This window comes from Cyprinodon tularosa, unplaced genomic scaffold (assembly GCF_016077235.1).
Source record: "Cyprinodon tularosa strain WSP-4 unplaced genomic scaffold, ASM1607723v1 ctg685, whole genome shotgun sequence".
Classification (NCBI taxonomy): Eukaryota; Metazoa; Chordata; class Actinopteri; order Cyprinodontiformes; family Cyprinodontidae; genus Cyprinodon; species Cyprinodon tularosa.
The window spans coordinates 248,845-262,959 of NW_024039435.1; the positions used below are offsets into that span (position 1 = coordinate 248,845).

A 14,115-nucleotide genomic window follows, 5' to 3' on the forward strand; every position below is an offset into this window, starting at 1 on the left:
GTTGGCTTGTAAGTGTAATGAAGCCAGTCAGAAACAAACATTAACAATTTTGCAAAAGCATACAAAATTAAAAAAAAAAAACAAGCTCTGATAATTAGGGGCGGATTTAGGATATTTGGGGCCCTAGGCAAAGAAAGGCAGGGGGCCCTATGAACTCAGAAGACAACACATAGAACAGACCCATTCTACAGATAGAGACATGTTAATAGAATAGACATCCATTATCTGTTCTAGGTTGTGTCCCTCTCTTCTTGTCCCCTTTCTTCTTGTTTTCCTCTCTATGTTTTGTACTCAGCTGACTTTTCATGCTGTCTCTAAAGGAATGAAAGATTTTTTCCAAGCACTAAGCTCACTTAGCTGATTGCTCCTTCCTGTGTTTCCAAAAAGGCCAAAGTAAATAACCCAGTCCTTCTTTTCACTGTAGACAAGCCATGATCTGCTTCTCTGTTCTCCATTTTTCATTTGGATGAAATAATAGCTGCATGAATCATGACAGCAGACAAGATAGAGGAGAGCAGGAGGCGGGGTTACCAATCTACTCGCTCTGGAGAGCAGAGTTCGCTGCTTTTAGATGTTGTCTCCAAAGTCTCCAGTAGCAGAAAATAGTCTCTAGATTTGGCGCTAGGAGCTTTTTAGAAATCAAAGTGCTAGAGGGGTCTGAAAAGTGGCTAAATATAGCGACTAAAGCGCTAAGTTAGCAACACTGCTCTTTGCATGGTTTGTTTTCAAATGGTTTGCTGCTGTCTGTTTGGACCTTTCTGAACATGTGCAGCAAATGGACTGATCCAATATGGTGGACACTGAAGGGGGGGCTGAGACACACTTAATATTATAAAAGGATTTTGATCAAAAACATAATTAATGTGCACAAATGAGGAATAGTTGTATTTACAATTAATGTAAACAGAGTTTTATGGGCCCACAGGAACATGGGGCCTTAGGAAACTGCCTAGTATTGCCTAATGGGAAAGCCCCCCCTGCACATATTACAGGTATAACACCTGCTGTCAGCCCATTTGGTATTAGACCAGGGGCCTGTTTCAGAAAGGAGGTTAAGTGAAAACTCTGAGTTTGTTAACCCTGAAATGAGGTAAACTCTGGGTTTTCTGTTTTAGAAAGGGAGGTAAGTTAAACCTGAGAAAGCAGAGTAAGTCAAGCCCGTTTCTGAAAGAGAGGTAACTTATACTCAGAGTCAGTTACCATGGGAATTTACTCTGTGAACCTAACCTGGTCGGGAGCAGGTTTTCTTCAGAAAATCCAGAGTTTATTTTGGTCTCCTCCCCTTTTTTAAAGAGGAAGTGGTGTTTAAACACCTCATTGATTCTTTGGGGACATACAGTATTCATTGCACACATTTCAGTCACATAGAGCGCATCAAAGGAAATGAAATGGCATGTCCTTTTATGGATGATCCTGTTTGTAAAGCCAGGTAGCTACTCTACTCCCATGATGTGCTCAAGGCTTACCTGCTTGAAATATGTTTTTATATTTCATTTTCAGCTGCTGCCATGTTCTTTTGATGCCTGCAGGATTGCACCTATCCATGAAAACTAAATTAGGTTTAATAAAATACTGTTCTTCCAGTTTCACCTCTGATATTATAACAGTTGGGTAAGTTACTCTAAAATAGTTCTTAAAGGAATAGTACACCCAAAACATGATTAGCCTTCATTTTCTACTCACCCCCATGCTGAACAACACTCTGGAGTACTTTTTTGATATCTCAAATGCATCTGGAGATCTGGGAGGCTTCTTGCTGTCTGCTGACATTCAAATAATGGAGGTCTATGGCGCCCGAGGCAGAAAGGTCCATAAAAGTCCATAAAAACGTGTCAATATTCCTCCATACTGCTCGTCCAACGTATTCCAAGTGTCCTGAGTGGGTAGCATCCAGAATTTACCCGAAACGAAGTCATTTAGAATGTTTTTAGAGCATAAACAGTAGTGTATAGGATTTCCTGAAAGCGCGCGCCAGCGCGTTCATGACGCTACGGAAGCCGGCGGGAGGAAGTTAGAGGGAGAAAGTTCAAATCAAAATATACCTTTTAAAAATTTGATATTAAATCCACAATTTTTTTATAGTCTTTAATTTAATTACAGTATTTATATGACTTAAGTAACTTAATTCATTACACCCAACACTGTATAAAAGTAATTAAAATGTAAACTTACGCATTGACTCGAGCAGCTATTTTCACCCAAGCTAACTCTCTCTCCTTCGCCGCTGCAGCCGTGTTGCTTTTTTTTTAAATACATGCTCAAATTCTGCATATGCTTGCATAAGCACATCCAGTTCTGCTGGTGAGAAATATGCACACCTTTTTTTGTCTGACGCTGTTGCCATGGTGACTCGTAATATCTGTGCTCCATTGATAATGGCTTTTTATAGTTGTGGTGCACACGCTTATCTCAGAGTCAGTCAATTTAGAGTTGATTGAACTAACTAATTTCAGCTGTTCTGAAACCCAAAACTCAGAGTTTCCAATCTCAGGATAAGTCAACTCAGAGTTCAAGTTTTAACTCAGAGTTGGTTGAACTTCCTTATTGAAACAGGCCCCTGGTCTTTTTTTAAATTAATATATTATTTATATTTATTAATATTATTATTTATATCATTACAATTCAATTCGGTTTATTTCTATAGCTCCAATTCACATCATGTCATCTCAGGTCACTTTCCAGTTCACCAGATCATCCAGTCAGATTGATTCAAAGTTTTCTATCTAAGGAAAACCAGCTGATTGCATCGACTCATTGACGGTTCAGCAATCCCTTACAATAAGCATGCTTGTAGCGACATGGGGAGTTATTTTGCGTCTTTTTTTCAACATGCTTCTTGCTCCCTGCTGGCTATTTGCCATGAACCGCTTGATTGTGCGATGATCCCGCTTCAAAAGCTTGGCAATTTCCAAACTGCTGCCGCCTCTGAAAGACATCTGATAATTTCTTGACTTTTCAGACTCTGTCAAATCTCTTTTCTGATCCATTTTGCCAAAGGAAAGGAAGTTGCCTAATAATTAAGCACACCTTATATAGGGTGTTGATGTCATTAGGCCACACCCCTTCTCATTACAGAGATGCACATCACCTGATTTCCTTAATTGGTAGTTGGCTTTCAAGCCTCTACAGCTTGGAGTAGGACAACATGTATGAAAAGGAGGATGTGGTGGAAATATTAATTTGCCAAATAATTCTGCACACAGTGTATATATAGGGTTGCTTGTAAGTCCACTATCAAAACTTGGCAGTCTTTACCATTCTGCCATCTTGTTTGCCATAAATGCTCCTTTCAATACACACCACTGCGCTCTGTATTCCTCTGTCAACTGGCCCTCCCTTCACAATCGACACAAAACTCACTGGTTGATCTTTGTTTACAAGACCCTTCTCAGCCGCTCACAACCTTATTTAGGTCACCTGCTGCGGTCAAAGCCTGTCACTTCCAACACCCCCCACCTCACTTCATCTACTATAACTTATACCCAAAACCAAAACTGCTTTTGCTCTTGCTTCTTTTCAATCTGCTGCCACTCTTCACTGGAGCACTCTGCAAAATATTCTTAAACTGGATAAACTCATTTCAATTTCATCTTATAAAACAATTAGATTATCCTTGTTCACAGACACTAATTTTTAGGTTGTCTGTCTGTTGTGTTTTAAATTGTATTTTAGGTATGTATTACTAATGTATTGTATTTATTTTAACCCTACTTCCCTTTTCCTAAGTTGTAATGACTTGCCTGTAAAAATAAAGGTATAATAATGATAATAATAAAACATTATGACTCAAAATTACATATGTAATAGTTTAGAATAATTTATTATGAAATTGTGAATTTATATCCTGTAGTTATAATTCTGTGGTATGGTATCACATTTTTCAAACTGCAATTTGTAATTTACTTTATATCCTAGTTATGAACATCAGACTTTCTAAGATGAACGCTTTGACTGTTTTATGATGAAAAGCTTTTTTTTTCTCCAGGTGGAATAATGTGCACATGCAGCATTTGACAGGGAGGAAGATGAGAGTTAATTGTTGCGCAATACCGATCTAAATTTTCTCAATATGCAGTAGGCCTATAACATTTCAAAGTCAAAGTCAGCTTTAATGTCAATTCTTCAGATTCACCAGACATACAAGGACTGGAGAGGACGTTTCTCATTCACCAATAGTGAAATGGATAAAGTGCACAGGCACAACAGATAAGATCAGTTCCTAATACTAGAATTTAAACATTCAGTTTCACAATAAAATATAAAATGTACAATAATATAAAATATGCTATACTTATGCTAGTGCAAAAAGGCAGATGGTAATGGCAGCAGAAAAAATTATATTATTACCAATTATGTAAGATATACATTCGTAACAGTAACAGTACAAAATAACAGTAAATAAATATAGTAATAATAGTAGTGCAGGACACAGTTTGTCCAGAGTGATTTTTTTTTTAGGTGGGCTCAGCTTCCTGACAGCTTGGTGGATGAAGCTTTCTGTGAATCTGGTGGAGCGGGCAAGAGCCTGAACAGACAGTCAGTCTATGAAAACACACACATGCACAAAGACTGTCTGTCTGTCTCTCTCCTTCATGCACGCACATGTCCTGCTTTAATCCAGTTTCTGACGAATGGAAAAAGGTTGAATTTGTCCAGAGGAGGTCCGTTGAGGTCCACAAACAGGAGTGAAGACCTGGGGCCTGTTTCAATAAGGAAGTTCAACCAACTCTGAGTTAAAACTTGAACTCAGAGTTGACTTATCCTGAGATTGGAAACTCTGAGTTTTGGGTTTCAGAACAGCTGAAATGAGTTAGTTCAATCAACTCTAAATTGACTGACTCTGAGATAAGCGCGTGCGCCACAACTATAAAAAGCCATTATCAATGGAGCACAGATATTACGAGTCACCATGGCAACAGCGTCAGACAAAAAAAGGTGTGCATATTTCTCACCAGCAGAACTGGATGTGCTTATGCAAGCATATGCAGAATTTGAGCATGTATTTAAAAAAAAAAGCAACAAGGCTGCAGCGGCGAAGGAGAGAGAGTTAGCTTGGGTGAAAATAGCTGCTCGAGTCAATGCGTAAGTTTACATTTTAATTACTTTTATACAGTGTTGGGTGTAATGAATTAAGTTACTTAAGTCATATAAATACTGTAATTAAATTAAAGACTATAAAACAATAGTGGATTTAATATCAAATTTTAAAAGGTATATTTTGATTTGAACTTTCTCCCTCTAGTTACACACTTTGGTCAATTTAAGATTAATTCATGCAATTGAATATTGTTTATTTGAAAGCATTAGAAGTGCAGTTTCTTGTCTCTCCTTGTATTGTTCAAGTGGTTGAGGTTGATTTGGGATTTAGAAAGTAATTAATAAGTAAGTAAAACAAATTAGTAAGTAGACCAATACTTTCTAGAGACAGTAATTAATACTTTAATCTAATTGGACTTGTTGAAGATAAAATTTGTAGTTAGTAATTAAGAAATATTTTAGAGTAACTTACCCAAGTGTTATAATATCAGAGGTGAAACTGGAAGAACAGTATTTTATTAAACCTAATTTAGTTTTCATGGATAGGTGCAATCCTGCAGGCATCAAAAGAACATGGCAGCAGCTGAAAATGAAATATAAAAACATATTTCAAGCAGGTAAGCCTTGAGCACATCATGGGAGTAGAGTAGCTACCTGGCTTTACAAACAGGATCATCCATAAAAGGACATGCCATTTCATTCCCTTTGATGCGCTCTACGTGACTGAAATGTGTGCAATGAATACTGTATGTCCCCAAAGAATCAATGAGGTGTTTAAACACCACTTCCTCTTTAAAAAAGGGGAGGAGACCAAAATAAACTCTGGATTTTCTGAAGAAAACCTGCTCCCGACCAGGTTAGGTTCACAGAGTAAATTGCCATGGTAACTGACTCTGAGTATAAGTTACCTCTCTTTCAGAAACGGGCTTGACTTACTCTGCTTTCTCAGGTTTAACCCACCTCCCTTTCTGAAACAGAAAACCCAGAGTTTCCCTCATTTCAGGGTTAACAAACTCAGAGTTTTCACTTAACCTCCTTTCTGAAACGGAAAAGCACATGGCTAATTTGCATACGCGAACAGGATTGGCTGGCTCCACTTGCAAAAAACAGAGCATATTTGTGAATAAAGGTTTTGAATTTTAATACTGGACATATTGAGCTTAAAAACATTTTAGTGACCATTAGTGACAAAAAAATCATTCATGTCCTGCCCTCACTCTTAGCTTAGCAGGTAGATAACCATCATTTAAGCCTTTTCTTTGGATTTATTGGCTGGCATGGATGGATGAATGAATGGTAAAACTGCAGCAAAGAAATAATGTGCATAAGTCTTTGTGTAAACAGGCACAATTCTCCTAAATAATAAACTCAACACATTCCCTGAATATGCACAGAAACGCATAATGACACAAGCAACATGTTAACATTAGCCGCTAGCTAGCGGCATCGCTATCGGTTAGTTAGCGAGTATGCTAACGGCTAGTTAGCGCGTATGCTAGCGTTTTTTAAACTTCTCTTCTCGTGACCTTTCTTGCAATAAACCTCCAAACACAACATGAAACATAGTACTATATGTACATAAACGAAACACACCCTTCACATCAACTTACATGCTGTACTGGCCAGAAAGAACAGATGTAACTAGGCAGTGGCTCTGTTCCAAAACCTGAAAATAGGAGACCGGAAGTGTTTTGGCTGTGAATTCGAACCGGTCTACCCTTCGGCGGGTTTACCGCTGTAAACTCTGTTGCTTAGCAACTGTGAAAGTTGACACACTAAGCAGGAAAAAAATTAAAACCGAAGTTTTCAAAACTGTTTGTTTATTTATTTTTCATTGTAAAGTGAAGAAAGACTACATTAACAAGAATCCAGAGTGGAATAAAGGTTCCAACCAGGAAATAGAATTTAACATAAAATCACAACAACTTAGGCTTAGACTGCTGGAGGACATAGGGACCCCCATTTCATCATTCTGCTTCACTCTCTCTGTTCTCCTATTCTGCAGAATCTGTTAGTTCAATCTCTAACATTCTGCTCTCTCTCTGCTTTTCCTCAGAGTAGCTTTGCCTCATCTGTTCCTGTTTGGCTGTGACTCCATCCTGGAAAGAAATATCAGCTGTGCTGCTTCCATCAACACCCTTGTTTATAGATGTTGGAGATCGGCCTGTTTTCCAGTGTGGTCCTGTTTCTCTGACCATGACTGAGTGGATGTGCTCTCTTCATCCTCTGGCATGGGAGCTGCCTTGGAGCTCGTCTGCCTGGCTGTGTGTTTCCTGGACGGGGCCTTCTACAGCTGCTTTTTGTATCTCTGCTTCTGTCTCCTTGAACCCCAGTCGGCCTCAGCAGATGGCCGCTCACACTGAGCCTGGTTCTGCTGGAGGTTAGTTTTTCCTGTCCACTGTCGCTACAAGCATGCTTAGTGTGAGGGATTGTATTTGAGTCAATGAGTCAATGCATTCAACTGGTTTTCCTTAGATAGAAAACTTTGTATCAATTTGACTGTATGATCTGGTTGAATTGTAAAGTGCCTTGAGATGACATGTGTTATGAATTTGGCGCTATATAAATAAACTGAATTGAATTGAACAACTGTATAAAGATGTATAGAATATAGAAATACAAACATTTCTCAGAAAACTGGTCTTCATGATGAGTTATGAATATCTGCATCTGTTCTACTGAACAGTTCTCTGTACCCAGGTCTGACCTGATGCGCGTTGGAGCTCCGCTCGCATTTTTCTCTTCATCAGTGAAGTATCCAGCTATAATCCTGGGATTTTTACTACTTGTGGAGTAAGCACGCAGTCATATGACCATACACAAAAATCAATAGCTCCATTAATACAGATTTGGTTTGGTTTCAGTTTGTCATATGAAACAGCATACTGCATGAAGTTGGTACCTGGATTTCTGCAGAGATGTCACTTTAAATGATTCTGAAGTCTCAGCTGTACTCCTTGAGGATCTAGGATTTTGAGAAGGTACTAATGGACAGTTCTATGGGACACCACCAAGCCAGCTGGAATGCATTTCAGATGCATTAACTTATAACCATAAAGCATCCAGAGCTGGTTTAATTGGTCCTGCAGGAACAGTGTGTCTTCCAGCAAGTCAGAGTGGACTTTTTTCGCTAAACAATCCTAAGGACTTACTGTGCAATGCTGACAAACTAAAAGTAATTTCAACCACATTGAGGAAACTCAGCATTTCCCAGTGATGCCTACCTGAAAGGAAATAAAAGCATATTAAATCCAAAAAACAACTCATTGATCACAGTTCATGTAGCGTAGCTCAGCAATGAATGATCTCCTAAATATGAAAGGTTTTCTTGTAATTATGAGATCTCATAATTTTGAGATACTGATCTCGTAATTATGAGATAAGCCGTCTGATTTTTTTCTTTGGTGAATGCAATAAGCTTCCGTATATTTCCTCTTCAGTGGAAGGAAGGAAAATATGGCCTCAATGGTAATTTATCCCTTAAACTCAAATTTTTATCTATAAAAAATTTTCAACTTTCTAAAGAAGTAAATAGAAGACAGTTACCTTTCATCCTTTATTGCATCGATGAAAAAAAAACATGAAACATGACTGGATGATGATGATGAACACAAAGAAAGACCTCAAACTGGAAACAAACGAAACAAAAAAAACTATTTAGACTGTTGATTTAGACTGTTCAGCGCAGTCATAACACCAGCTTCTTTCCAGGGGAACGGATCGGGATGTGGTCAACATGATGAAGAAGCACAAAGTGAAACATTCTAAAATCTTCTCTGATGTGGAGGAAAAGCATCTTAACCAATAAACTAAAATGATTTTCATAAATCTGCTTCTTGGGAAAAATCTACTGTAGAACCGACCATGGAGCGTTTTTTCTTAGTAAACACAAAGTACCAATGAAGTGGAACCAGAAAACATCAGTGATGGACCCGTTTTCTCCTGCCACTGACACGTGTCCACAAACTGCGGGCCGTCTGGGCAAAGGTCCCCCTCTGTGACAGACGCAGACTCCTCAGAGGCTCCATGATGCATGTAAGGACCCCTGGGTCAGGAGGCGGCCCTAGGTGCTCATGGGAAATGTAGTTAATTCTCTTAAGCTGATTGCTGTAGTATTTCCTGAGATCACAGAGTTCCTCTGCTGCTGTTTCAGAAATGAGCGAACCCTGAGAAGGAGAGCTGGACACGGTGAGGACAGGACTGCCTCTGGGAAAACTCCGGCCAGCGGCTCTGATGTTACAATGTTTTCTCCTCGCCCTTAAAGAGCAATCTGAGCTCTGCTTGGAAAAAGATTTCAATTGATTCAGCTTCGGTCCAGGACTCGCATCACTGTTTTGCACTCTAGTAATTTCTACATGAGCAACATGTTGGGACATTAATGGCCTCCTCTCCTCTCCTTCTACCTGATTTAACGGGGTTTCTCCTCCCTCTGGTAATCTGGTTGGTTTCAGGTGTTGTTTCCTTTGTTCCTTTGTTAGTTTCTGTTTTGTTTGTGCGGGACATCTGTTCTTAATGGCCGGGGGATCAAGGCCCACACGGAGCACCTCCTCACAGACTCCAACAGCTGATGTGTTCTGTAACAATAAAATACAATAAAAAATGAACAAGTAAAGGAGCATAGCTGTAGAAAATAAAGCATGCCAGTTTCCTTTAGAGATTTCTATAGCAGTAAGGGAAGTGTTGCCAGTGAATGCATACTGACAGGGTTATATTGTAATGGTTAGTGACAGATGAAGCATGATGCAGTGGGATCAGAAGCCGCAGGGAAATCGCATCTAGGCTTAACTTTAGTCACATAGGATCATAAAGGAATGACTGCTGTGGCTAAAATGATGCAAAAATAATGCTGGATCTGACAGTCGGATGTCAGAACACATGGATCAAAGTAGTTCTTCTATATTAGGTAGATTGTCCCTGGTATTGCTAATTTGACCACCCCCTGAAAATATACAATTTTCAATTCAATTCAGTTCATATATATATATATATATATATATATATATATATATATATATATATATATATATATATATATATATATATATATATATATATAAAACGCTAATTCACAACACATTTCATCTCAAGGCACTTTACAGTTCACCTGATCATCCAATCAGATTGATTCTATCTAAGGAAAATCAGGTGATTGCATTGATTCATTGACTCTTCAGCAATCCCTCACACTAAGCATGCTTGTAGCAACAGTGGAGAGAAAAACTCCCTTTGAACAGGAAGAAACCTCCAGCAGAACCAGGCTCAGTGTGAGCGGCCATCTGCTGAGGCCGACTGGGGTTCAAGGAGACAGAAGCAGTAATAAAAAAGGCAGCTGTAAAAGGCGGCCCCGTCCAGGAAACACACAGCCAGGCAGACGCAGGCAGAAAATATGGCATGGTTTTATGATTCGATGTTGGAGACAATGATCACCTGATGTAACATTTATCAACTTAAACTTCAGGAAACTTGTGACCATGAATCAAGAAGAACCTTAATACCAAACCTTCATACAGTTTAAAACATCACCCAAAACATTAGGGGTTGTCAGCAGAAGCAGAGGTGAACAGAGTAAAAAATGGTGGACTGTACTTTGTAGACTTGTCTTCTGAGCTGGGTGAGGGGGGCTAGGAAAGCTCTGTCTTGACTTTCTTGGCCACATGGGAGTCTCCGGAGCTTTGAACTGATCTCTTTCCCTCTTTGGATTTTCCCTTGCCAGTTTCAGCTTTTACCTGCAAGTCATTAACAACAGTCTTTATCTCTGACAGTCCAAATCTAGGGAGGGAGAACCAATGGAGCACTACAGTCTGGGACATGGGACCATGACAACATTCTTACATTCAATGTTCATACAGAAGCATAAAGAACATGACCCTGATGACCTGAAAGAAGTTAATTAGGAAAATAATTTATGTTAATATCTGGTTTCTCCTCTATTAGATCTTAATCCATTTAATCCAGGGATTCCCAAAGAACAGAGAACGTTCCAGATATTTTTCTTATATAGTCTGTGTTGCAGAACCAATTTATAGTCAAACATGACCCAAACATTCTTCTGTACACATTCAACAAATCATTATTTCTACTAGGAATGGACCAAAAGCAACTCTTTAATTTCTCCTATGATATTTCCGATATATTGTAGCTTTAAATATTGATAAATCATAACACTGACAGGATATGACATCAACATGAATCATCATACTTTTTTATTACTTATTTTGTAGTGTGGAATATTTAAAAAGACCTGATAAGGGGATTTTACTCAGAACAATAATCGACAACACTAGTGATGAAAATAACAGATTAATTTTTAACCTGTGAGTTATATATTGAATCAGAATTCTGCTGAAATAGGAGATGGGACGCTTCCAACTTCCATCTCTGGGAGAGCTTCTCGTAAGTCGTTTCTCAATTCACAAGAACGCGAGTACGGACTCGTGTCCTCCACAAGTATGTTCTTGAGAAGGACCCAGAAAAGTCTGGACTCTGGGAGAACGGGAGCATGCAGAATAAATCCGGGTCAATTGGGACAGAAGCGTACTGATGACGTCACCACATTCAAAGGTCGTCTGGAGCAGTTCTGCTGGCTCCCTCCTGCCAAGACCTACACCATGCACTAGGGTGGTTCACAGCTGAGTGTGAAGAGCACAGGATTACATATAGCTCCTCCAAGTCCTCCATGCGCCTGTATTACCTTCCGACAATGCCTGTGAATCCTACCGATGAGGTGGAGGATGGTCTCCTGAGGAATCTCCTCACTGATCTGCACTTAAGCATCTGCCAACTCAGTCCACTGCTGACACACTCCAGCCACATGAGGTCTAGCTTTGTCCTACATAAGGAGCAAGACCCATAGCCAACCACACCAGCATACGGTCTCACAAGGGGTCTGAGGATCTCAGACCTAATGGAAGTCATGTCACCTCTGGCAACCACATGGAGGGCTGTGCTGCCCTCCAAAGATATTACACCCCACACCATTACTGACTCATTCCCAAACCTGTCATGCAGAAGGATGTTGCAGACAGCAGATTACCCTCCATGGTTTCTCCAGACTCTGTCAAGTGCTATGCCAATCCTAATGTTCTTTGGGAAATGCCCAGCTTCCAACATTGGTGTTGGCCTGTGAGCACAACCCCATCTGTAGACATCGGGCCTCACACCATCCTCATGGAGTCGGTTTCTAAATGTTTGTGCAGACGTATGTACATGTGTTGGCTGCTGGAGGTCATTCTGCAGGGCTCTGGCAGTGCTCCTCCTGTTCCTCCTTGCCCAAAGGCAAAGGTAGCGGTCTGGCTGCTGGGTTGTCGCACTCCTATGCGTCCTCCACGTATCCTGCTGTACTGGCCTGTCTACCGTTAGCACGTCCAGCCTCTAGACACTACACTGACAGACACAGCAAACTTTCACCTTGATCTGCCATCATGGATGAGCTGCACTACCTGAGGCACTTGTGCGGGTTGTAGAGTCTGTCTCATGCTACCATGAATGTGAAAGCACCACCAACATTCAAAAGTGACCAAAACGTAAGCCAGACAGCATAGGTACTGAGAAGTAGTTTGTGGTCCCTACCTGCAGATCCATCCTTTTTTGAATGTGTCTAGCTAATTACTGATCATTTCCACCTGTTGTTTTTCCATTTGCACAACAGCCAATGTCAGCTGGCCTGGTAGCAACCAATGGTGGAAGTAAACACCCAGCAATCATCTCCCATTTCAAGAAATTTAAAAAAAAGTTAATAGAATGAGATCCAAATCGATGATCCACCCACCATGGGTCTCTCAGGTCTGATAATTCAATTGATACCTACATTAAGTTAAACTGTCAAAACAGCCAACATACTCGATATGATATTTTGGCTCTTGAAGTTTTTATGATCTAAAAAAATTTTTTATATTCACTTCCAGGTGGTACAAACAGCAGCTGTAAATTCCTGAATGTCTGGCCCAGTGCGACAGCCCACCTGCATGTTCTGCTACTCTGACAGCAACAGAATATTCAAAGGTTGGATAATCTGGTTCCTAATCACCACTCATCTCATTTACCTGGTCTTTCTGCTTTATATATATGGCTCAGCCCAGCTATTGGGGCCAGATCATTGTTTTCTGTTTGTTTCCTGTTTGTTCTTATTGTGCTTATGTTTCTGTTTGCTTTGAAATGTCCCACTGCCTTTCTCACCTCAAATACTGGGTCCATCTGTCCCGTTTATGACATTCCTAATTATTGAAAATTACCCAAAAACAAAAATGGCCATATGCGTTACATTTAAATACCTGAAAAAAAATTTGTACTGTTTTTCATTCATTAATGTCAAACTGAATGTTTGCATTTTTTGGTGTGTGCAAAAAATGGGATAATAGTATCAGTGTGTCAAAACCTTTGGAGGAATGCATGAACTAAAACTCATAACTGGTTATTACTGGGATCAGATGATATGTTGCAGGATTGGAGATTATCGTTATACAATTAATAAATGTGAATGACTTATTTGCTCTCTTACTAGCAGTCAAGAAGTGCCCAAACTAAGCTATATAATTAATTAAAGACGTTTATGAAACGTTTATGAGATTATCAAATTTCTTTTGCTAGATGGTGAACGAAACGTAATGAGAAGCAGGGTTAACACTACGAGAAGGCATATTTCAAAAGAAAAAAAAAACAATTCTCACCTGTTTATATTTTGTTTTGTTAAATGTGAAGAAACTATTTCTAATGGCAAACTAGACACATAGAAAGTGAAAGAAGAAACTAGTTAGATCTCACATAAAACAGATCAAAGATGGAAGTGGGATTCAAACATTTAAATCAATACAGACTCTAAACTACGCTTCTGACTCCAGTCAAACCAGCGGTTTTTCTGTTGATACATCTCTGTAGAGCCTCAAATCTTTTTTATTGTTGGTCAACAATCCATTAAACTTTGGTGATGATCTAGATCATAATCGGATGCAGGATTTATTTTAAAGGATTCTTTAACATTGTTTGATTGATGGATGAAACAAGCAGTTCTCTTTCATAGCATTAGTTTCGTGTCTCACATTGGGAATGCCTTCAGAGGACCTCATGAGATTATCCTTTTAC

General features: G+C 39.4%; 1 protein-coding gene across 2 annotated transcripts in view; it reads right to left on the bottom strand.

Annotated features, from left to right (window-relative positions):
* Positions 1 to 8,579: 8,579 nt before the first annotated feature.
* The window catches only part of recql (RecQ helicase-like), a 42,506-nt gene continuing 36,970 nt past the window's right edge, over positions 8,580 to 14,115 (bottom strand). The window contains exons 15-16 of one of the 2 annotated variants that reach the window (XM_038267804.1): positions 10,624 to 10,763; positions 9,472 to 9,611 (exon numbers count right to left, since the gene is read on the bottom strand). In XM_038267804.1, the coding sequence (XP_038123732.1) occupies positions 10,659 to 10,763 (105 nt within the window). In that variant the 3' untranslated portion in view covers positions 9,472 to 9,611; positions 10,624 to 10,658. Of the gene's footprint in view, positions 9,612 to 10,623; positions 10,764 to 14,115 lie in introns of both variants that reach the window. The other variant, XM_038267803.1, reaches the window with a different exon arrangement.